Source organism: Schistocerca gregaria, chromosome 6 (genome assembly GCF_023897955.1).
Source record: "Schistocerca gregaria isolate iqSchGreg1 chromosome 6, iqSchGreg1.2, whole genome shotgun sequence".
Classification (NCBI taxonomy): Eukaryota; Metazoa; Arthropoda; class Insecta; order Orthoptera; family Acrididae; genus Schistocerca; species Schistocerca gregaria.
The window spans coordinates 233,550,884-233,576,785 of NC_064925.1; the positions used below are offsets into that span (position 1 = coordinate 233,550,884).

General features: G+C 40.0%; 1 protein-coding gene across 1 annotated transcript in view; it reads right to left on the reverse strand.

Annotated features, from left to right (window-relative positions):
- LOC126278138 (uncharacterized) overlaps positions 1-25,902 on the reverse strand; it is a 36,018-nt gene that overhangs the window by 5,605 nt on the left and 4,511 nt on the right. The window contains exon 3 of the mRNA XM_049978030.1: positions 21,603-21,675. Within this exon, the coding sequence (XP_049833987.1) occupies positions 21,603-21,675 (73 nt within the window). The remainder of the gene's footprint in view (positions 1-21,602; positions 21,676-25,902) is intronic.

Below are 25,902 nucleotides of genomic sequence, written 5' to 3' on the forward strand. Positions count from 1 at the left end.
AAATTGCAGCGCTCAAGTTGAAATTGTAAATTTCCCGTCTTTGTGAAACGTTTTCCCATGGCATTGATCAATATTCTGAGATATCACTGATGGTCAGCATTATCACGGTTCATCATGGCATTTGCCCATCAGTCCTTGAAAACCCTCACCTACTTACGTACTTTGCTACCACTCTTCACACTGGGGTCATACATCTAACTTAACTGCCGAGGGATGTCCACTACTGCAACGTTCCTTGCTGTCAAAAACTGAATCACTGACTATGTTTCCCAGTCAGCACATTAATCAATTGTTTTAAACATTTTAAACTTAACACCGTAAAAGTACACAACCCCAGTAACAATGAAATTGGCGTTATTTGACACACACACACTCTCTCTCTCTCTCTCTCTCTCTCTCTCTCTCTCTCTCTCTCTCTCTCTCTCTCTCTCTCCCCGACCCAGCCTCCTCCTTGCTTCCACACCCAGTTGCCTCTCCCATCATGTGCAGCTGCCTGGCTTCAGCTGCCAGAGACTACGACCATGTGTGCACAAGTTGTGTTTTCGTGTGTGTGTGTGTGTGTGTGTGTGTGTGTGTGTGTGTGTGTGTGATTTCGAAGAAGGTCTTCTTGTTGGCCGAAAGCTCACTTTCCAACAGTCTTTTTGTTGTGCCTATCTGCGAGTCACCATTCCACTATATGATGGTAAGTAGAAGAAAAAAAAAAAAAAAGAAAAAAAAACCACACACACACACACACACCAAAGCTAAATCCAAAACCAAAACGGGACAGATACAAATAATCTGGTACCTACCAGCCCAATTGCAGATGTTCGGTCGTTACACGTGACTGAGTCTCTGGACAGTGCTGCCCTCTCTGGAGGTATTTGTACATGAAAGACAGTGCCCTCCAAGGGCACCTAACGGTACACTCGCCACAGCACAGGAGAGACTGGCAGTTGTGAATGGACACTCGGTGGAGTGGCTGTCACATGTTGAGGCCTGCGCATCTTGTATGCTAAAAGGCGAATATGTATATTTCCTTTTTGTATGATTGTTGTCAATAATAAGTGCTTTTCTACATATGTTGTCATTCATTGCAGTCCAAATGGATTCGAACCATTATATAGTCCATTAAATTCCTGGTCCTCTGGTAAAATTGACGATTCAAATTTCCGCCTATGGGCGCTGACACTTTGGTCCATCCGGGCAGGATTGTGATGGACAAAGTAACATGCAGCAACAGCCATCCATCGCCAGAATGGCAGCGACAAGTGTCGAGAGAGCAACATGGAGACGCAGCTTGCAGAGTTGAGACGACACATCTGAAAGTCTGGTCTGGCTATCCTGCTTCCTGTATTCCCCACTCATTGTATATGCTACTTCTGCTGTTGCCTGCCACTGATAGCTTTCCACATGCACGGTGGCGAAAGCAAGCCCACATAGTTCTTAAACTTTGCAAACGAATTTGATGTAACAGGCAAATTGGACACTTTGGACATTACTGTCTGGCTAGAACAGTTGCCAAAGATTGTGGGGAAGTATGAAGACAAAAAGTCACAGCTCAAATTGTTTGAAGATGTAGGGAGTCATGCTGAGGACAGACACACTTTTGAAAATATGGTCATCTAGGTTTCGAAAAAAAATGAGAGCGATTCAGATGAATCACAAAAACACAGTTGACAAGGTTTTGTCAGATACTGGGTCTGCCTTGAGTGTATCAAAACGTAACATCAAGCTGCCCACCATAAAACTGCCATCATTTAATGGTGATGTAACACAATTCCGGCATTTTCACGACATATTTGTGAGTGCTGTCACAAACAGTGAGGAACTAGAGGACATTGCTAAGTACCATCATTTGCTGAGTTCACTAACAGCTGAAGCACACAATGTAATTGCCCATCCCCCTGTGACTAATACTAACTTTAAGGTAGCCTTTGATTTGGTCTGTAATAGATACAATAACCCTCGACTGATTGCATCAGCACACTTAAAGAAACTGTTAATGCTACTGGCAATGACAAAGCTACGTTCAATTGAACTTCGTGCACTACTAAATGAAGCTTTAAGCAATGTGCATGCGCTGAAGGCATTACAGCAAGAAGTCTCTTTCCAAGACATAATTACATCACAGCTCCTTATAGAAAGGGTTGAACATTCTATAAGAACCGAGTTTGAAGCCAGTCTGAGTTCGAGCAGCTTTCCAACATTTAAAGAAACTTGTGCCTTCCTTGAGAAGAAATATAAATCTTTATAAATAGCCAAGACTATAGCACCAAAATGTCACGGCACAACTATTAATAAACATCAGAATGCGCCCAACACTGAGCAGTTTGGGCATTCGAAACAGACATACATTGCTACAGGTACTGCATGTGTCGTGCTACCAGCCTCACGTGCTGCACAAGTGCAGCAAATTTGAACAAGCCACGTGTAATGAATACAAGGCTGTTGTGATGCGCAACAACTTGGGCTACAACTGTCCGAAGAAGGGCCACACGGCTTCTCAATGCAACTCCATTACCTCTCAAACCTGTAGTAAATGACACCCCACGTTATTACATGCAGTATCACAACGGACACAAGATGCACCAAGGAAAGAGTATGTAGGTGACTTGCAACACGAATACAATGGAAAACAGCAATCAACTACAGTAAGCTATTGTTAACTGAAGATCAATCCAGGCAAACAAGTACTCTTTGCGACAGTAAGAATAAGGTTGCAAGATATCAATGGAAAATGGCAGACTTGTCGTGCTCTATTAGATTCTGGGTTTCAGTCATGCTTCATATCAGAAACATGCACAATGCCTCAGACTTCAAAGGTGGCACAGCAGAGTACCGATTCAAGGAATAGGTGCAACCCACTCAGAAACAAAACACGGTGTCTCTATACTAGTGGGCTTCTGTGTAAGCAACTTAATGTCATGTGTTGAATGGCTCGTTTTGCCAAAGATAACTGACACCTTGCCTGAACATAAAATTGATCCCAGTACATGGCACTTGCCAAATGTACAACTTGTGGGTCCAGAGTTTTGGTCGCCTGGAAAGATCGATGTGTTGCTAGGAGCAGAATTTTGCCCATAAATTCACAAATCAAGGACTATCTCCATAGAAACTGACCATCCTGTGCTTCAAGAGACAGAACTAAGTTAGATCATTTCTGGTCAGTATCAAAAGGTAGATCACAACATTGCATCACAGTGGCCAGTCATGTAGTGCTTTGTAAAAATTAGCACTGATGTTCAAACATTCTTGAAGAAATTCTGGGAGATAGAAGAATTAAATCATGATATAACGACAAAAGAAGAGGAACAATGTGAAGCACACTTTGTGCAACGTAAGATTCCACAGGAAGATGCATGGTTCAACTTCCATTTTGCGGAGGGCCAATTAAACTAGGTGAATCTTTCAACACTACAGCAAAAGCGTCTCTCAGATTGAACAGAAACTGGTGAGACACCCGAAGCTTAAAGAAAGCTACACACAGTTTATGAGGGAATATGAAGACTTAGGACATATGGACCCAGTAGCTACACCTGCTGCCATTTCATACTACATGCCACACCATGCTGTTCTTAAGGAAGCCAGGAACTAGTAGTTTTTGACTGTTCAACCAAAACAAGCTTTAATTTGTTGCTAAACAGTTTTTTGATGGTCAGACTAACAATTCAACAAGATTTGTGCTCCATAATATTATGCAAGAGGATGTAGATGAAGATGAAATGGGAGATATGATACTGCGCGAGGCGTTTGACAGAGCGCTGAAAGACCTAAGTCGAAACAAGGCCCCGGGTGTAGACAAAATTCCATTACAACTACTGACAGCCTCGGGGGAGCCAGTCCTGACAAAACTCTACCATCTGGTGAGCAAGATGTATGAGACAGGCAACATACCCTCAGACTTCAAGAAGAATATAATAATTCCAATCTCAAAGAAAACAGGTGTTGACAGATGTGAAAATTACCGAACTATCAGTTTAATAAGTCACAGTTGCAAAATACTAACATGAATTCTTTACAGATGAATGCGAAAACTGGTAGAAGCTGACCTCGGGGAAGATCAGTTTGGATTCTGTAGAAATTTGGAACATTTGAGGCAATACTGACCCTAAGACTTATCTTAGAAAATAGATTAAGGAAAGGCAAACATACGTTTCTAGCATTTGTAGACTTAGAGAAAGCTTTTGACAATGTTGACTGGAATACTCTCTTTCAAATTCTGAATGTGGCAGGGGTAAAATACAGGGAGCAAAAGGCTATTTACAATTTGTACAGAAAGCAGATGGCAGTTATAAGAGTCGAGGGACATGAAAGGGAAGCAGTGATTGGGAAGGGAGTGAGACAGGGCTGTAGTCTCTCCCCGATGTTATTCAATCTGTATATTGAGCAAGCAATAAAGGAAACAAAAGAAAAGTTCGGAGTAGGTATTAAAATCCATGGAGAAGAAATAAAAACGTTGAGGTTTGCTGATGACATTGTAACTCTGTCAGAGACAGCAAAAGAATTGGAAGAGCAGTTGAACACAATGGACAGTGTCTTGAAAGGAGGATATAAGATGAACATCAACAAAAGCAAAATGAGGATAATGGAATGTAGTCGAATTAAGTCGGGTGATGCTGAGGGAATTAGATTAGGAAATGAGACACCTAAAGCAGTAAAGGAGTTTTGCTATTTGGGGAGCAAAATAACTGATGAGAAGATATAAAATGTAGACTGGCAATGGGAGGGAAAGCGTTTCTGAAGAAGAGAAATTTGTTAACATCGAGTATAGATTTAAGTGTCAGGAAGTCGTGTTAGAGTATTTGTATGGAGTTTAGCCATGTATGGCAGTGAAACATGGATGATAAATAGTTTGGACAAGAAGAGTATAGAAGCTTTTGAAATGTGGTGCTACAGAAGAATGCTGAAGATAATTATGGGTAGATCACATAACTAATGAGGAGGTATTAAATAGAATTGGGGAGAAGAGGAGCTTGTGGCACAATTTGACTAGAAGAAGGGATCAGTTGGTAGGACATGTTCTGAGGCATCAAGCGATCACCAATTTAGTATTGAAGGGCAACGTGGAGGGTAAAAATCTTAGAGAGAGACCATGAGATGAATACACTAAGCAGAATCAGAAAGATGTAGGGTGCAGTACATACTGGGAGATGAAGCAGCTTGCACAAGATAGAGTAGCATGGAGAGCTGCATCAAACCAGTCTCAGGACTGAAGACCACAACAACAACAACATTATACTTCCACATGCATCGCATTGCCTTCATAGCTGACAGAGAGAAGTTGTATCAACAAGTTGTGGTAGAGGATGAAGATCACAACTACCAACGAATACTGTGGAGGAGTCACAGATCTGCACCACTGCAGGAATGTCAGTTAAAGACAGTCACATACAGAATGACCTGTGCACATTTTCTTGCGGTAAAATGTCTGATAAAATTAGCAAATGAAGAGGGCAGATGTATCAAGGCAGCAAACATTCTTGCTAATAACTCCTATGTGGACAATTTTATCTCAGGTTGTGATACAGTAGAGGCTGCAATCAAAAAAGTAGAGGCTGCAATCAAAGTCCAGCAAGGTCTCATGAGGCTTTTGAAGAAAGGTCATTTCTCAATAACGGAAGTGTTCCAGTAAAAGTGTGGAATTCCTTGAAAATATCCCCTCAGAGTTAAGAGAGACACAAGTACCCTTACAGCTTGATAACAACGAGGATATTAATACTTTAGGTTTACTCTGGCACCCAGCTGCTGATCAGTTCCAAATTGTGAATAATGTCAAGCCAGCAAGTAAGGTCTACAGCTCCACAAAACGCATTGTACTGGCTGTCACGTCATCCATTTTTGATCCTCTGGGATTAATCAGTCCCATTGTTATCACATTCTGTGGTGTCACCGCCAGACACCACACTTACTAGGTGGTAGACTTTAAATCAGCCGCAGTCCATTAGTATACGTCGGACCCGCGTGTCGCCACTATCAGTGATTGCACACCAAGCGCCGCCACACGGCAGGTCTAGACACACTTCCTAGCACTCGCTCCAGTTGTACAGCCGACTTTGCTAGCGGTGGTTCACTGCCTTCTACGCTCTCAATTGCCAAGACGATAGTTAGCATAGCCTTCAGCTACGTTATTTGCTACGACCTAGCAAGGCGCCAGTATCCGTACTATTGATATTGTGAATCATGTACCATAAAGAGCGACTTTCTTCATTAATGGATTATAGTTAAGTATTCCACCAGCTACGTCCGTTTTTCTCAATTCTAATTCCCTTTTCATATTCCAGACCTCACGCCAGCCTGCGTGAGCTAATCTGCGTGCATTTCGGCCTCCTGTAGTAACAGTGTTGGCTCTCCTGCCAACCACAACACATTCAAAATATTTTTGTAGCGTCTGTGGCAGCTTTAGTTAACATGGGACAAGCCCTTGCCACAAGAGTTGAATTGCATGTGGCAGACACTATACAGAGGGGTTCATATGACAGATAATATTCGTGTTGATCAGAGAGTCATTACAGAAGGGAAACTTGTCAGCATTCAACTGCACGAATTCTCTGATGCTTCAGAGAAGGCCTATGGCTGTTTATATGTATGATCAACTAATCATCATGGAATCACATGTATCAAATTATTTAGCTCCAAAACACGAGTATCTCCACTGAAAAAGTTGTCCTTACCTCGCCTGGTGCTTTACTGCTGTCGTGACTACTACAGCATGCTGTTCGCTTGCTGGGTATAGACATTGAACAAACTTCCTTGTGGACTGACTCATCCATTGCACTGGCATGGCTCGCTTCTCCTCCCAAGCGGTGGAAGACATTTGTGGGGAACCATGTCGCTGAGATACAGGGAATACAACAGCTGCGATGTGGAACCATGTATCTACAATGGAAAACCCAGCAGATTTGACTTCGCGAGCAGTGTCTCCTGCAGACCTGCAAGAAAACAGCCTGTGGTGGGAAGGACCAGCTTGGCTTAAGGAAGACATCACTTCATGGCCCGTGATAGACACCCCTAGTGATTCTGTAGCACAGGAGCTGCCAGAAGAAAGGGTTTAAGTCTTCTGTCACATCAGCAGAGCAGTTCAAGATAGTATCATCTGTCGATTCTCAAAGTTGTCATGATTACAGTGGATAATGGCACACTGCCTTAGAGTCATTAATAACTGCAAGACTGCAAAGAAAACGAAAGTAACTGCTGAATCGTCTCACAATGAACTGCAGGACGCTTTGCTACAGTGTGTCAGGATAGAACAAGAAGACTTGAAGACCATAACGCTAGTGGAAAAAATAGCAAGCTCAAATCACTGCATCCTATCCTCAAAGATATGAGACTGCTACGGGTTGGAGGAAGGCTACAATATGCTGATCTGTCATATGAGGAGAAGCATCAACTCATACTGCCATCTAACCATGATCTCACATGACTAACAGTGGAAAGTGAACATCATTGTCTTTCCCACGCTGGGTGTCAACTGTTGCTTACGTCTCTCAGAAAGCAATACTGGATATCTTATGGACGAAATGCAATCCGGCGTGTTCTGCACCAGTGTTTGACTTATCAGCGATTAAACGTGAATCCCGCACAACAGCTCATGGGAGACGTGCCACGCCCACGTGTAGAAGCTGGGATGCCTTTCTTCAATTGTGGGATTGATTACACAGGACTGTTCTATGTGAAAACAGGCTCACGGAGATCCAAATTAAAGGAAAAGTGCCATGTTGCCCTGTTTGTGTGTTTGGCTACACGAGCAGTGCATTTGGAGGTAGCTGGCAAACTGACAACTGAAGCATTCCTGTCAGCCCTCAGAAGATTTGTTTCACGGCAGGGTAGGTGCCAAAACCTGTACAGCAACAATGGAAAAACTTCGCTGGAGCTAGTCGAGAACTTCAAGAGTTACAAGCTGCTGTGAGCAGTCATTATCAGCAGACACAGGTGAAAAGCTTTATGCGTGAAGAAGGCATTGATTGGCACTTCATTCTTCCTGCGCCACCACACTTTGGTGGAATATGGGAAGCTGGAGTGAAGTCCTTTACGTACAACTTGCGGCAAATGATGGGAACCATGTGGCCAATTTTCGAAGAGCTGACAACCCTGACTTGCTAGATTGAGGCTTGCTTGAACTCTCGTACTCTCATGCCACTGTCTTGTGATCCTACTGATCCCCAGGCCCTCACCCCAGATCATTTCCTGATTGGAAACGCAATCACAAGCATCCCTCTGGCAGATCTAGGTACAGCCAACTAGAGCTTGTACAAAAGGTGGGTACTACTGCCACAAGGCTTACAAATCTTTTGGTGTGGCTGGTCATCTGACTACCTGCATCACTTGCAGCAGCAACCTGGTGCATTGGTCATAGTAAGAGAAGATAACCTGCCACCCTTATGTTGGAAGCTGGCCGTCATTGAAGGTGAACACCCTGGGATTGAGGGAATGGTGCGAGTGGCCACTATTCGCACACCGAAGGGGTTTTCAAGAGATCAATCTGCAAACTATATATTTTACCAAGTGACGTGTTATAAAAGTGAACAGTATATTCATGTTTTTTATTTCTGTGTGTTTCTCCTTTTGTCTTGTGGGTACCTTGAAGCAGACTCAGTGTATTTCGGCATGTTTTATATTTAAATGTATATTTGTTTATATGATTGTGATTTCTAGATACCAGTTACAAACTCTATGGACAGAATACCTGATTCAATGACGTAATGTTGTGTGCATTTACTTTGTTATTTTCTATGATTTAGTAGGGCTGGTGTTACTTGTATTATGCTGGAAAGAAATTAATATTTCTTGGCAGCCGGTACGTTCTGTCGTTACATGTGACTGAGTCTCTGGGCAGTGCTGCCCTCTCAGGAGGTATTTGTACATGAGGGGGAGTGGTCAATGTGCCACCCCTCCAAGAGCACCTAATGGTACACTTGCTGCAGTGAGAGAGAGATTGGCAGTTGTGAATGGACACTTGGTCTGGCGGCTGTTGCATGTCGGGGCCCGCGCGCCTCATGTGCTAAAAGGCGAATATGTATATATTCTTTGTGTGTGATTGCTGTCAATAATAAGCGCTTCTCTACATATGATGTCATTCATTGCAGTCCGAATGGATTCAAACTATTATATAGTCCATTAAATTCCTGGTCCTCCGGTAAAAATGACAATTCAAATTTCCACCTGCAGACGCTAACAGCAGAGATTAATAAAAGATCTGCATTTGACACAAGATAAAAAGCACATGAGGGCATGTAAATACAGTACAAACCACACAACATTTGCAGACCACCTCAAACAGGAATACTACAGGCCAAGCACCACAGAAAAAGATGTGACTCCAGAAATGTTCCAAGAAAACTTATACATACACAATGTATTAACATGCAACAGTTCCTCAAGGACCAGATTGCAAGAAACTAGACACTATATAAAGTAACTGAAAAATTCATATATACTGGCGTACAAAACTGAAGGACGAAAGCAACTTTCACATGATGCTTCATTGCCAAGTAACACAGCTCAATTGAACTTGGAGTCTACATAGAAATAATTGTTACGCTTAGGTGACAAAAGTTATGGAATACCTCCTAACGTTGTGTCAGACCTCCTTCTGCCCAGTGTTTTATGGGATTTATGTCAGGCAATCTGGATGGTCAAATCATTTGTCAAAATGTGCAGAATGTTCTTCCAACCAATCAGGAACAACTGTGGCCCAGTGACATGGTGCACTGTCATCCATAAAAATTCCACCTTTGTTTGGGAACATGAAGTCCATGAATGGCTGCAAATAGGCTCCAAGTATCCAAACATAACCATTTTGAGTCAATGGTTGGGTCCGATGGACCAGAGGACCCAGTCCATTCCACGTGAACACAGCTCACATCATTATGGAGCCACCACCAGCTTGCTCAGTGCCTTGTTGACAACCTGGGTCCATGGCTTCATGGTGTCTGTATCACACTCAAACCCTACCATCAATTCTTACGAACTGAAATCAGGACCCTTCTGACCAGGCATGGTTTTCCTGTCATGTAGGTTCCAACTGATATGGTCACAAGCCCAGGTGAGGTGCTGCAAGTGATGTGCTGTTAGCAAAGGCACTCGCTTCAGTTGTCTGCTACTATTGGCCATTAACACCAAATTTCATTGCACTACCCTAAGGGGTATACTTGTTGTAGAGCCCACATTGATCTCTGTGGTTATTTCATGCAGTGTTGCTTGTCTCTTAGCACTGACAACACTACACAGACACTACTGCTCTCAGATGTTATGCAAACACATTCAGTCACTGTGATGTCCTTGGTGAGAGGTAATGCCTGAAATTTTGTATTCTCGGCACTCTCTTCTCTCTTCACTCTTCACACTGCACACTATGTATATAAGACTATTGAAATCCCTAACTTTTTCAAAATGGACTGTCCCATGTGTCTAGCTCCAACTACCATTCTGTGCTCAAAGCCTCTTAATACCCATCATGCAGCCATAATCACATCAGAAATATTTCCACATGAATCACCTGAGTACAAATGATAGCTCAGCCAATACACTGTCCTTTTATATATTGAGTATGTGTTACTACCACTATCTGTATATGTGCATACCACTATCCCATTTCTTTTGTCACTTCAGCGGAGTACAGAAGGGAACAAAGAAACATCTGATGAGATGAGCAGAAATGACACTTTTATTCAATGATAATTACAGTGAATTACCTGAAGGCACAATGGTCCTCTGGACATTTCAAAAGATTCTTAATAGTGTGTGTGATCATCATGAACAGCAGGGAGACATGGCAGAGACAGGCATCCTGTCATAATACAGGCAGCCGAGTTGGTGATGGCCACAAGAGCATGGTTTGACAGTTGTGGGCCATGCTAGACAGCATGAACTTTGCACAACATGGCCAGTAGGTGGCAGCACCTTTGATGCGTAATGATTTGTGGAGCTCAAGGTATGAGAAATCCCAACTGCAAGTCAGCTAGCCTGACACACTGAACAGACAGTGGGGAAATGCCAACCATTTTAATTAACTGCAGAGGGTAGCCACCATGGCTAGAAAAAAATAATGAAGTAATGGAAATTCGAAATAAAAACTGAACCATTAGAGTGATGTTTTAAATAAACATTTTTCTCCCTCAAATACAACTTCTACTACATCGTAATAGCTCTGAAACGTGCTCCTATGCTGCATACAAGACTGGTAAGGAATTCTTGTTGTAGGACATTCCATTTCTCCACCAGCATGGTTGACAACTGCTGGCGGCTACTGGGGCGTTGGTACATATGTTTCTCTACCACATCCCACATGTGCTCAATGGGATTTAAGTCAGGGGAACGGGCAGGACAAACCATTCACAAATACCCTCTCATTCCCAGAGCTCCTCCACTTGCAGTGTTTAATGTAGTCATGCATTGTCATAAATGCCGTGCGTGTACTGTGCTGAAAGATATGGAGGTCAGTACACCCTGCAACATTGGGTCTCCCCACACAATAAACATAGACTGCTAAAACAATAACATTTAGCTATGCTCTTAGGTACATTATGTGTTACCACCTCTCAGCACATGAGGGTATGTCCAAAATCGCTACTCAGCCTGAATCTGCTTTCATCGGGAAACATCACACAATCCACTCCTTGTTAGACCACTCCCTATGCCCTTGGCACCATTGCAAACAGTGCATGTATCAACGGAAAACATTGTACTGGTCATTGGGCAAAGACACCAGCCCCATTCATTTGCTGTGCCACTATGGAACATGAGATTGCATGCCTTGCAGTCCTGTTAAAGGTGGCTGCAACTGCACCTGTGCTTTCATATGGGTCCATTCTTGCATGTTGCACAATGTAGCAGTCATCTGCTACTGTAGCTGACAATGGTCAACCACCACCTCTTCTTCAGGCAGTAATGCTTGTGGTTCAAAATGCTCCATACAACATGTGATGTAGCACTGTGAGCAGTCCCAAACTCCTGGCCTACACTTTGTCCCCCCTCCAGTTTCCCAATGATGCTTCTCCAGGTTCACAATTATTTTTCTCAAAGTGAAGCCATCCTAGAGCTGTCTCCAGGCCATGCTGTAATGAAGAAATCCACCACAGTGCACCATAACTGCTCACTGATCCACAAACACACGGTCTTCTCCTATTTCTTCAACTGCCACATGTTGCAGGGCCAGCTGCATTTGGCATACAATCACGCTGACCTCTCATTGTGTGACATCCAACTTACTCTGCAAGACAGTGAGAATGGCAACACGCTCCCACACTTTCATTCATTTTCACCAAGTAGTTAAAATGTCATGTTACTTTAACTCATACTTATCTTACTGTAGGGTGTATAATAATTATGTACGATGTCACCCGGCAGCAAACCCATAAGTTATTTGAACATTCAATTCGCCGGGAAAAGTTAAGGTCGACGACGTCACCCGGCAGCAAACCCGTAAGTTATTTGAAAATTATGTACTATTTATTGGTGTTCAAAGCACAAAAATACATAGAGACTTATTATAGGTTAAATGACATTTTAGAGAAGTCAACACATTAAGCCACAATATTCAGAAGCGGCAGCAGTCAAACAAGGAAAGCCAGCTTGTCTCTCGACATTGGCCATGCTTCTGCCCAACATGAGAAGGCTGATGAACAGCAAAGTTTGCGCAGCAGCAGTCAGCACTTCGATGGATTAATGACCAAGCAGACATGCAATGTTTCCACAGAGAACTACGACCAGCGCAGTTCGCACATCAGCAGTCAATGCTCCAGGAATTGTCAGCACACTGAACTCATGTTCTTGATGTAACTGCGATGTGGATGCGGAGGAGGATGACAGGGAACACGCCAGCATAGAGGTAAAACTGTGGAAAGCCGGCACATGTGTTAACATAGGTCATGTTTCTGCCCAACATGAGAAGTGTAGATCAATGACTGAAGAGTCAGTCGCGCCCTAGAATGTTTCAATAACTGTTAGTGGAACCGGCAATGTTTCTCTCACACCTCACCCACTGAGCCAAGCACAGAACCCATTCCACGGGTCACAAAGTGTCGCTTTCCTTCCCACCATCCCTGACAAAATAATGACCTTTGCTGTCCTCTGTCATTGATTCTCAGTATCTAGTGTCACTAAACCCCAACCCACTACATTTGGTGTCCGATAACTTTGGCTCTATTTTGAGGTGTACATGGTAGGGAATTTGTGGTACAAGAAATTTATGATATCACCAGTGACGGGCCACGAACAACCCACAGACAGCAGATTACAACCTGCAGCCAACGGGCAGTATCTCAGCACATTGGTGAGTGCAAATTGGTTCCAAATGTATTTCCTTTTCAAGTAATGTTTTCACAGTGTAAAAAAACAAATGATGTAAAACTCTCATTCTTCCAAAGAAATTTGATACTATAGAATTCATTTTCTGAGCCTATTTTCTTGTGGTCATAGGAAGTATATTTTTGGGAATAACCATTTGTTAAACAGGGAAGCATTCACCATACAGAGCAAATGTCAATTGTGCCAAAGCAATCTGCTGACAGTGCAAAACACCAGACTCTATTGTGATTACATGCATTTAAATAGCAAAACAATTTCAGACATGTATCCATTGCTGAATATCATTAATATCATTGACCATCCCATCAACAGTAAATATTTATCCACAATTGAGTTGAGTAGTGGGTATCATCAAATAGAAGTTGCACAAGAGGACAGGCATAAAACTGCTTTCTTCACCCCTTCAGATCATTGGCATTTCTTAAGGATGCCTATCAGATTAAAGAACGGCCCCGCAACATTGCACAGAGTACTAGATGGTGTGTTACATGGATTAAAACCTCAACAATGCATAATATGCCTCAATAATGTAATCATATTTTCAAAAGACATCAAAGAGCATGCAATTCACTTATGAAAAGTTCTCAGAAATCTCAGGCATGCTAAATTAACATTAAATTTGGAAAAGTGGCACTTCACATTAAAGGAAGTAACATATTTAGGCCATACTATCAGCTAACACGGAATTAAAACCAAACCATGGCTAATAACTGCAGTTAAAGATTTTGCAACACCACAATTTACCAAGGAAGTACAGCAATTTCTAGGCTGCTCAAATTTGTAAAAGACTATGTAGAAATAGCAAGACCCCTCACACAATTATTGAAAAAAGGTACTAAATTTCACTGGACAACAGATTGCTACACAGCATTTGAAACACTGAAATACAAATTAACACACAATCCTGTATTCATCTACCATGATTTCAGCAAAGAATTCACCCTGTCCTGCAATGCATCTGGATATGCTATCAGAGCAGTTTTGGGTCAAAATATTAAGGGTGCAGAACATCCAATAGTCTACGCATCTGCACAATTAAATATGACAGAAAGGAATTACTCAAGAGCATAAAAGGAGTTACTGTCTATGGTACAAAATATTTCAGGTGCTATCTCTATGGGAATAAATTCAAGCTAATCATGAACCACACTGCTCTCAAGTAATTACTTGGGCTAAGAGACCCATCAAGTCATTTGATACGTTGGCCCCTATGCCTCTCCGAAATGGGCTTTGAAGTTATTCATAAGCCGGGGAAGAAACATTCCAACACAGACTGTCTTAGTAGAAAGTTAGCAGTATTAGAAGCAGCAGGTCGTAATGCAGAAGAATGGCAAAAGGCACAGGCTTCAGATGCATATTGCAAAAGATATGTGACACAATGGCAGTTTTGCATACAGGATGGAGTCTTGTATCGAACAATTAGACTCGGACTGGGAATCATGGTTCCCAAACACCTCTGACAGGAAGTCATGCAAGAGGCCCATGGACACATTCCTGCAGGTCACGGCGGTCAAAGAACTACTGAAAGACACATTGCTGAATGTTCCTGGTGGGACACAAGAAACCACGATGTAGCACAATACGGGCACAATTGCATACCGTGAGCCCAGTGAGAAGACTATTGCCGTCAACGTATAGCAGGAATGGACGTATTGGTCCCTTTAATAAAACACCAGTTGGTAATAGGTACGTACTAACAATTATAGATCATTTCTGAAGATATCTAAGTCTCTCTGATCAACAAGGAAACACCATCGCACAGGCTATAGTCAATAACTGGATTTTAAAATTTGGCGTACCAGAAGCACTTACAACCGACCAAGGTAGTAGCTTCACGTCCGACCTCATGAAACAACTTTGCTGTCCGCCGAAAGTACATAAATTACACACCACCTCATCACAAACACAGGCAAATAGATGGACAGAAAGGGTCCACCACACTATTGGGAAAATGCTTTGTTATTTTATCAATGACCAACACAACAATTGGGATATCATCATTCCACACTGTGTAAGCACATACAATGCCAAAACACACGAAAGAATGGGCATGTCCCTTTATGAAGTTATTATGGAAGGAAGATGCTGTCACCATTCAATGTTATTAAGCCCAAAGAAGGAAAGACTGGAGAAGCAGTTAGGGAATTTGCTCGAAGGACATGTGGAAAAGATACAGAAAGCAAATACCAGAGCATCAGAACATCAAGACAAATTAGGCAATGTACATGCTAAGTATCCAGAATTCAAAATTGGACAATGGATTTTCCTATCCACTTTCTATGTTGCTAATGGTAAGACAAAAAAATCTGTGACAAATTACCAGAGTCCTTACCAAGTTGTTGACATCACATCACCAGTTAACATCAAGTTACAGTTACCCACAAAACATTGTTCATGCAAGCTGGTTTAAACCTTTTAAGGGAGTAACTGATGTAATGCCACCAACAGTAGCAAATACTGTTCTGAAGAGTGCTGGACCACGGAAACGGAAGACCGCTGATCAACCAACATAGAACATGCACACAGCCTTGTATAACCTTCAGCTGCGTGTAGTCAGTTACACATCCACAGTGCAAAATCTACCTTTCTAAATGTCAATAAGCTTTGTATACTACAGATTCTAGTGATAATGTACTAACACGGAACCAGGCACAAAAAAGGGAATTAGCAAAATACACGAAGGGGAATTCTGGGTTTTAAATAATAGGAAGCACCGACATATGTTTAGACATTGAGTGCTTAAATAAGTACAAGTCATTCGGTAGAATGTATTAATAAGGGAACGTAGGTAATACAAAGTGCACAAGAATTCTTCTTTTGCCATAAAACCACAATTATGTAAGACGTTCTTGGCAATACTACTTTCCATATTACAGGTATAGTGGACTGATAGCTAATGGCACATTATGTTCTCTCTTAGACATGAAATTTCTGCTACATTATGCATTATGTTATGCAGGCAGTGTATATATATATATATCATCTTTTCCCATCCTTCACTCTATCTCCCCCTCCCTTTTTCTATTCACCTTTTGCTCCTCACCCATTTTTCTCCATCTCACTACCAACTCACTCTCCATTCCACTACTTTGCACTCATTGTTCACACAGTTTGCCACCATCCCCAAAATACTCACTATTTAGATCTTCAACTTCATTATTAATCCTTCATTCGTCCTACACATCAAATAAATATATATTAAATTAATGGAACAACATAACATACATATGATGAATCACAGACAAAGAAAACATTTTCATATTAAAGGAAAAACAAGTGGTTAAGTTGGTAACATTACACAAAACACAAGAAAATATTTAGCCAGAAAGATGTAGTGATGCTACAGTGACTCGCGTTTCACATAAAGGAATGCATAACTCTGTAAGACACTGGATTAAGTTGGAATCAACAGAGCCAAATGAAGTAATACCTCAAAAACGTGCAAGCAGATGGCATTTCTTAAAATGTGTGAAATTCTTACATAAAATACCATAGATAAAAATCAGCATCTTTTATAATAAACTGTTTCCAATCTAGAAAGCAAGGCAAATTGTAAAGATCTTTCATTACAGCCCACTAACAATGATTTTTTTCAATAAAGCAAAATGCATTTGGTGACAAAATACACATTTTCTTGCAATTGCACAGTTGGATTTAAAATACTTTCAATAACACTCATTTTGCAAAAGTGCTGTAATGATGATATTTAAAGCCCTTTATGTGTTTTAATGTTCCATATCTGGTGATATTTGACATTACTTATTTTTTTCCCACAAGATATTTGCACAGCAGTTTTTTTCTGCTACTTTTCAGTACATTAATTTATTTTGTTGCTTGTTCAAAATCTGTCACTATGTCTATAACAACCACACATCCTATTTCAACACCAATATTCTTAGTCCTGATCAGTAAAAGTTCGAACAGGTTCTGAAGTTTTTATTCCCTGCATGATTCATGTATTATTTTTCAAAGACATAGTTGAACAATAGTGCCGAGTCCATCTCTCTGCTGAATACCCATTGTGATTTCAAGGAGTTTAGAGAAACATGCTTGAAATTTTATTTTGGGCTGTTTGTTCGCCAGGATAATTCTTATAATCCCTAGCAGTTTTTCATAAATTCCCATTTCTGTCACCATGTTAAGCCACATGTTATAGTCAACAAAAACATGTGCATTTTTAAGATCTACGATAATAGATACCTGGCTTTCTCTCAGTATGTAGTATTTTATTAAATTCAAAATCATATGCATTTTTAAGATCTACGATAATAGATACCTGGCTTTGTAGTATTATATAAATTTTATTAAGACAAAGTAGAAGTGATGCCTTCACAATGTAAAATTCCACGTGGTATAAGCTTCCCCCCCCCCCCCTCCCCTCCCCCCCCCCCCCCCCCCAGAATCAAAGGTACATTTTTTCAGAATATACCTTAGCTAGAGAGCTATTTCTTTAGTTTATGCTCACATCTTTTGTATCAATGTTGAAACAAAGATATTGCACAATCTTGTTTGAAGAATCAAACTATGTTACAAAAAATTCTTTTTATTGCCTGTAAATTACTTATCGCGCAAGTAATGGACGTAATACTGTTTCAGTACAGTCACATTAGCTGTTTAAGCACTCACAGAAAATCTAATGACCCTACATTTAGTAAACGTTGAGAAAAGACACATTAAATATGGAAAAAAGGAAACTTACAAAAAAATCGAGATTTGAGCAGTGATAAATACTTTGTAAAGAAAGGTATGAAAGCAAACGCCATTAATGCCAATTTATGGAATACACTGGGGGACTCCACACTTTTATATTCAACTGTTTCCAAGTGGACAAATGAATTTAAATTTAGTCAGGAGAGCTTAGATTATGATCCGCACAGTGATCAGTCAAGATGTGTCACTATTCCAGAAATCAATGCTAAAGTGCACAAAATGATCATGGAGAATCACCAATTCAAAGTGCATGAAATTGTTGATGCTTGCCATCTGAAAGGGTAGAGATTACATTTTAACTAAAGAATTAAAAATGAAAAAATTATCTGCAAGATAGATGCCATGACTCTTGACGCTGGATCAAAAACACATGAGAACGAAAATATCGGAACAATGTTTGGCCCGTTTTAGGAGAAAAGAACAAGATTTTTTGTGCCGGTTTGTAACTACAGATGAAATTTGAGTGCACCACTATACCTCAGAGACGAAACAACAGTCAAAGTCAGTGGAAACATGCTGATTCTCCACCATCAAAGTAAGCAAAGACAATTCCTTCAGCGGGAAACGTCATGACATCAGTGTTCTCGAATGTGAAGGGTGTTCTGTTTGTACATTATCTCCTCACTGGGCAAACAATTATGGAGAATACTATTCTGACCTCCTGAACAAATTGTAACAAAAGATACGTGAAAAAAGGCCAGATTTAGCAAGGAAGAAAGTCATCTTCCATCAAAACAATGTGCAACCGCACACGTGCCGTAGTCATGACAAAATTACACGAAATAAGGTATGAACTGTTGCCACATCCACATTATTCACCTTATATGGCTCTGTCAGACTTCCATCCATACTCAAAACTTAAAATTTTTCTTGGTGAATGAAGATTCACTTCAAACAAAGAATTGATAGCCAGAGTTGACAACTATTTTGCAGGCCTGGAAGAAACTCATTTTCGAGATGAAATAAAGGTACAGGAACATCATTAGACCAAGTGCATTAATCGACAAGGAGACTACATTGAAAAATATAAAAAAGTTTCAGTGATGTACATACTTTTTTTCTATTCTGTTCCGAGAACTTTTCAAACCAACCTCGTTGATATAGAAGACTTCCTATTGTCACTTGATAACTTGATAAGTCCAAAGCTAGTTCAAGTGGTGTCGACACTGGCTTGACTTCATTCATTCCAAATTTCTCCAGAACTTTATTTTGCGTAGGATTTCTGGGAAATACAAACTTTTCCTTTTACACAATCCTGTGTAATTTCCATGCCTAGGTGTTGGCTTATCTGTCCTAAACATTTTATCTCAAAAAATCTCTTCAAAGGACTTTTGAATTGATCCAAAACAATTCTGTCATTTGAGAATAATAGTATATTAACGACATATAAAGCTATGATGACTGGAAGCTTTCTTATCACTTCATCAATTTTTTTATTCCAATTCCTACCAGCCTGTTTGGAATCCATAAACAGCTTTCTTCAGCCTCCATACTTTCCAGGAGTTGAAAATTTTCTGGTGGAATGACATAAATTTCTTCATTTATATCTCCATAGAGATAAGTAGTAATGATGTCAACATGGTCAATCTCCAGGTTCTCTAGAGCTGCCATAGACAAGAGATATCTAATGGATGCATGCTTGACCACTGGTGCATGGGGTTTCCTGATAATCAACACCTTGGACTTGGGTGCATCCTTTTACCACTAGGCATGCCTTAAATGTTTCTGTTGTACTGCTAGTCCCAAGCTTTATTTTTAATACCACTTGGTCTTAAGTGGTTTATGTCCCCTGAGTAGCTCTTCCTCTTCAAATGTGTTATTATGAACTAGAGACGATAATTCTTTCTTCATTGCTTTTCTCCATTCTTCATTATTTGCCCCTTCCAAAGCTTCCTAGACATCAATGTCTTCACTTGGAAGTCCTTCTTCCAAATAGTAAGTAAAACGATCAGGCCATCTCTTGGGTTTTGGTTCTATGTTTGACCTTCAAGGTGTAACCTCTTGAACTATGGATCGATTCTCATGACACTCATTGTGAGTTTCAGTTTCTATCGAATCACTGTCAAAGCAATAAAAGGGTTCATTATCACTTTCTTGTTCCAATCCTAAGGCACTTGTGATCTCGGTTTCCTCTATCTTTAAACTTGAATTCTCATCCTCCAGAAATTTTACATTCCTGCTGACAATTATCTGCCCAGTCTCCCAACTGATAAAATGATAGCCTTTGGTTGCTTGATAGTAGCCTACAAATGTTAACTTCTATGATTTTTTATCTCGCTTCTTGTGATGTGATTTTGGAATATGAACCTTGCACTGCAGTTAAATATTCTCAAATGCAATAACCAAGGGTTTCTCATATGACAAAGTTCATATGGCATCTTATTTCCTAGTGTGGTGGACAGCAAATGATTTGACAGGTATGCAGCTGTAGACACAGCTTCAGCCAAATACCCCTTTGGTAGGTTAACATTGCACATCATGGTATGAGTCTTTTCAACCAATGTTCTATTAGCTCTCTCAGCAACACCATTTTCCTGTGGACTGTAAGGCACTTAAGGTGGTGGATACCTTCAGAAGTCAACCTCTTGATATTTCTGTCTGTCTGCTTTCCCACCATGACTCTGAAGTTTTTCCATATCAGTGTTACCTTGCATTTTTTCTTCAATGAATTAATATCTTGAAAAATCATCAATGAATGTGAGAATTATTCCCATGAAAAGGGTAATCTGGGAACAAGGCCTTTTGTCTCTGTTATTCCAAGAGTTGTCCTATCTCGTCGGATCTGAAGGTTGGTTTTTCAACAACATCCCACAGTTTGTCATGGACCAAATACAATTTCCAGAAAAATAAATGCATCAAATAAATTTCATGTCCAATCAACTTTTCAACCACTGGAACTCTAGTTTGGGCTGTACGACTCATTTTTAGTTTTGGGTGGGGCAAAAAAAAAAATATATTGGCAATCTGCACAAGTAAATGATCAATCAGCAAAAATTAAAAGATCGGCACACCAATATGAGCATAACAACAATTACATACCGCAGAATCCATAATCACCAGCGAATATTTACAATTAAAATAAAGGTTGATATCAATTTACCTATCTCAACAGTAATATCAAACGTCATTGTTAAAAAACCATACAAACAGAAGGTACAGAACAATAAAATGTGTGAACATAGTAGAATACCTAAGCTATTTGATTACAGCCAATGGACTAGATAACTATTATAAAACCCGTCTGTCTATGTGCATCTGAAGGTCTTTTACTATCTGTGAGATGTTTACTTGTACCTCTAAAATGAAATCAGACATTTATATTAAAAAATGAAATAATAAATACATTCCAAACAGAGAAAAATAAGACAATATGTGCAATACAGAGTTTGGTTTTATGGTCAAATATGAGGAATGAATGACTAAATGGATGAAAAGCATTTGATTCAAAAATAAAAACAACTATGCCCTCGTACATGAATGTATGAAAAATAGAAGAAATGGGCATACAACTGGAAGATGTATCAAAATCATGACATCTACAGATCACTAAAAAGAGAAGGTGGATGGGGGGAGAGAGAGGGGGAGAGAATAATTAACTGACAAACCTGGTATAATCTTGCCATCTCGACCAACACAGACAAATGTGTCAGGATACTCTGTACTCACTGGAAATGGACACTGGAAAATAAAGATAGCTTGAGATAATATTTTCAATATAGTTAGATTTACTAAACAATTTCAACTGAATTACACTTATTTCCTCTATAATTTATGCTACAAGACCTAAATAAGCTTATTCTATATTTTTTAAAAGCAGGAAGGCATCTTTGATGGTCTATGTCACATTTCCTTATCAAGTTCTCGCCTACATTTAAAATTTTGTAAACTATATTTCACTCTACTGTACCTGCTATTTACAACAGACTTGTACTGTGGGCTGTCACCTCTCCAGGAGATCGCACATCAATTAGCTCACATCAACAACTCTACAAGCTGTTTATATCCTAGCCGCGCAAAGCTGGGGCCATTTACATCGTAACCCCACACAGCCTCCGCAGTGTTGCGCAAAACCAGCATCGCCAATAGGCTATTGTGGTAAATAGTGCTGTAGTCATGGGCACCACTTTTCTATGCATGGTCACATGCCCACTCATTGTCATGCTAGTATCCTTCACTGGAGGGTATTTATAGGCTGCCACCCAATGACATTGTGGTTAGCGGATACTCCAGGCTTCATGCCAGCTGCATCTGCAGCCCACCAATCGAATTAGGCTTTGCCCTCGCCATGACCAGCTGTTATTGACACTTTGCTGAATTTCTTTCTGCCACTCCCAGGTACCACACTTCAATCAACTATCTCACATCATCCATTGCACCGGCTGCAGCCATTATCAAGCCATGCCTCCAACATCTGTCGAAGTACAACATCTTGGGGTCACTGTCATCCCAAAGGCAGCTACTGTTGATTGAGCCACACATTCATCAGCTGCTGACATTCCAGAAGTAGGGTCATCTTTGAGGGCACATGCTCACCTTACTGGATCCTATTGGTAACCGTTCTTGGCACCTTTTTGCTCCACTGTGTACTATGGCTTTATGAACTTCGTCACTGTAGGCACCTTCCAGACAAAACAGCAATTGATTCATTCCCAAAAACTGTTTTTTTAGTTTAGTTTCTTAATTCAGCAATAAACAGTTGTTACTGCGATGTATGCATTTCAATAGTCATCTGCTGCAGCTCTTGGCCACAGACACTAAATAATCATTCGTCTTCTCTAACACTTTATTGTTAATAGAAAAATCAAGGACTGCAATATAGATCTGAATGTACTAAGTTGTAACTAAGTTTAGGAACAGTCAATCCACAAGGAATTAAATACTTTTCAAGCAAGTAGAACTCTCACTTCCTGGTAGCAAAGTACTTCTGTACACTTTATTACATCATCATCATCATCATCATCATCATCATCATCAAAGGTAACTACTTTATAAAGTTTTTGTTAAAAATGCAATTCAGACTGCAATTTGCAGATAGTCAGCGTGCTTTCTCTATATAAGAGTTCACTCGCTGTCAAAGCCAGTCTGTATACAGGGTATTGTTTAATCTGTCATATGTTGAATATTTGCCATCAGATTAAACTAATGCCCAGAGACTACTAGAACAAATAAAGAATGCCAGCAAGGATGAATAATTACAGAGAAGCTACACTTGTAAAAGAAAATACCATCTGACTGGGCATGAGTGAACTTTTTGTTGGCTTCAGTTGCCTTCACTTTTTGGGCAAGTTATCTTCTTCCGAATACCTTCTCAAGCTAAGTGATGCAGTGCTTAAGTCACTTAAGTTGTACTCAGGAAGAATGGGGTTTACATCTTCATTTAGTCATCCATATGTAAGTTCCTTATGATTTCCGCAAATCATTCCAAATAATCACTAAAACACTTCCCGATCAAAGCGTTAAGCCAGCCCTCCCCTATCCTTGTCCATTTGTAAATTTATGCTTCATCTCTAATGATACTGATATCCACAGGACATGAAATACAAATCTTCCTTCTTCTCTTTAACAACACCGTGTTATTCTTATCACCCAATTGATACCCATTGTGTTGATGGTATTTGGCACACTCTTATTCCCATCCATTTCTCCCTCAATCCCTCATTTTTTTTCTTTCATTTATCAACTTTTAGATTTTTCTTTATTAAGATGATTTTTGTTCATTAAAAAAACTTACTTTTCTTCTGCCCATTTATCTCTTATATGTGACTATGCTTCTCCCTTTAGTCTTAATTTCTCAGTTGTTGACTCTACCGCTAAGAATTCTAATTTTTTAGGCTTTCAGATTCAGATCTGTCCATAGTGAGCATTTATGTTGATTCTCCTATTCTCCAATCACCCCTGACCTAGAGTTTTGAGACAGTTACTTTATTAATGTGTGTTTCTACTCCAATAGCCACCTAGATGGAAACAACGATTTTCAAAATTTCGGGATTCTTACCAATTTTATATTTGATGTATCATGAAATTTCTGTCCACTCATTTATAATTTCACTGTTTCAAATGGCTTATATCTAGTCAATGGTTTTTAATGACACTAGCCACTTTTGGCCATCGAAATTAATCAGAGGTAACAGGTGAAAATTTGTACCGGACCGGACCAGGACTCTCCCACTTAATGCAAGCAGTTGTCTTAAGCGCCATGGAATTTTACATAGGGTGTTTCATTTATTGTGTGGAAATTAGTGTTTACTTCTGGTGCTAATAAGTTGTTATTGCTTGTTTGAAATCACGTAATTTGAATGACATTAGGACCTGAACTGTTAGCTGTTAATCAAATGTACACCTGTTCCGATATCATCTGAGTTGGTCTGCTACAGTTCAGTCTGAACCCTTGATTAATATGTTTGTATCATCAGCAAACACTAGTAAATTGAGTGGCTGATCATTTATGTAGGTTAAAAACAAGAGGGTGCCCAATAATGATCCTTGAGGAACGCTACATTAAGATTAAGTACTCCCATTCTGAAGTTAGTTTCAAAGACCCTGTGGTTCCTATTATGAAGACAAGACTCCATCCAAGCAAGAAGTTTGCCACTAATGCCAAACATTTTAGTTTGCATAGCAGAATTTTGTGACCCACAGAATCAACAGCTTAGGCAATATCACAAAATATGCCAGTAGGATCATTTTTCTCATTTAGTTCTTCTAGCATTCATTTCTGATGTATTCATATTGCTTTATCCACAGAATATCCCAATAGACAGAGAACCAGTTAACAAGTTCTGATCAGCTAAATGAGTCAGTATTGTATCACAAAACACTTTCTCAAGCACATCTGGAAAGATCAAGAGAGATGGTTAGCTTATTCCCAGTTTTGTGGTGGATAACCAGAGCACACTTTCCAACCGACCAAAATAACCACCCTGTTGCATATTAGTAGTGCAGACTCACGTACCCATAAAACCCTAATCCATTTCAGACTCCTGCAACAGATGGCACCTGCACTGAAAGATTGTATCCTTAGTCTTCGCATCTTACTGATTCTCTCTCTCTCTCTCTCTCTCTCTCTCTCTCTCTCTCTCTCTCTCTCTCTCTGTGTGTGTGTGTGTGTGTGTGTGTGTGTGTGTGTGTGTGTGTGTGTGTCATGTCCATTCTTTAGGACATGTCTGAAAGATTAGACACTGCATATTTATGTTTGCGAAAGATTTTTAGTCAATTTAATTGCCAAGACCATTTTGAAAGTAGTAAATCTGATGGTTATGATGGTGTTTCTATGATAACATTAAAATTTTTAACTGATTTGAAATGTTTACCTTTAAGTTACATTTGTGATAAATCAGTGCCTCAGGCCATATATCTAAACACACTCAAGTATTATGCAGTAAAACTCATTACAAAACTTGATATAGGTAAACTGTTTCTCTTGCTCTTTTCAATCTTTCCCAGTGTGCTGGGGAAAGTGGCCAATAATAGAATACCAATTCATTTAACTGATCAGAACTTGTTAAATGGGTCACTGTCTTTTGCAAAGGAATACTCTGCAGATAATGCAATATGAATACATTATAAATGAAGTGCTAGCAAAGCTAAACACAAAAAATGACCCTATTGGTATATTTTGCAATCTTTCCAAAGCTTTTGGTTCTGTAAATCACTAAATTCCACTATGAAAACTGCAATATTATGGCATAAATGACACCCCTCTTGTATGGATGGAGTCTTATCTTCATAAAAGAAACCACAGAGTCTCACAAATGGACTGTTTCATAGGGGTAAAACTAACTTCAGAATGGGGATACTTACTCATAATGTAGGGCTACATAAGAATTAGCATTGGGACCACTCTTGTTCATAACCTACATAAATGATTTTCCAATTAATTTAAAGGGCAATTTAAAAACTAGTGTT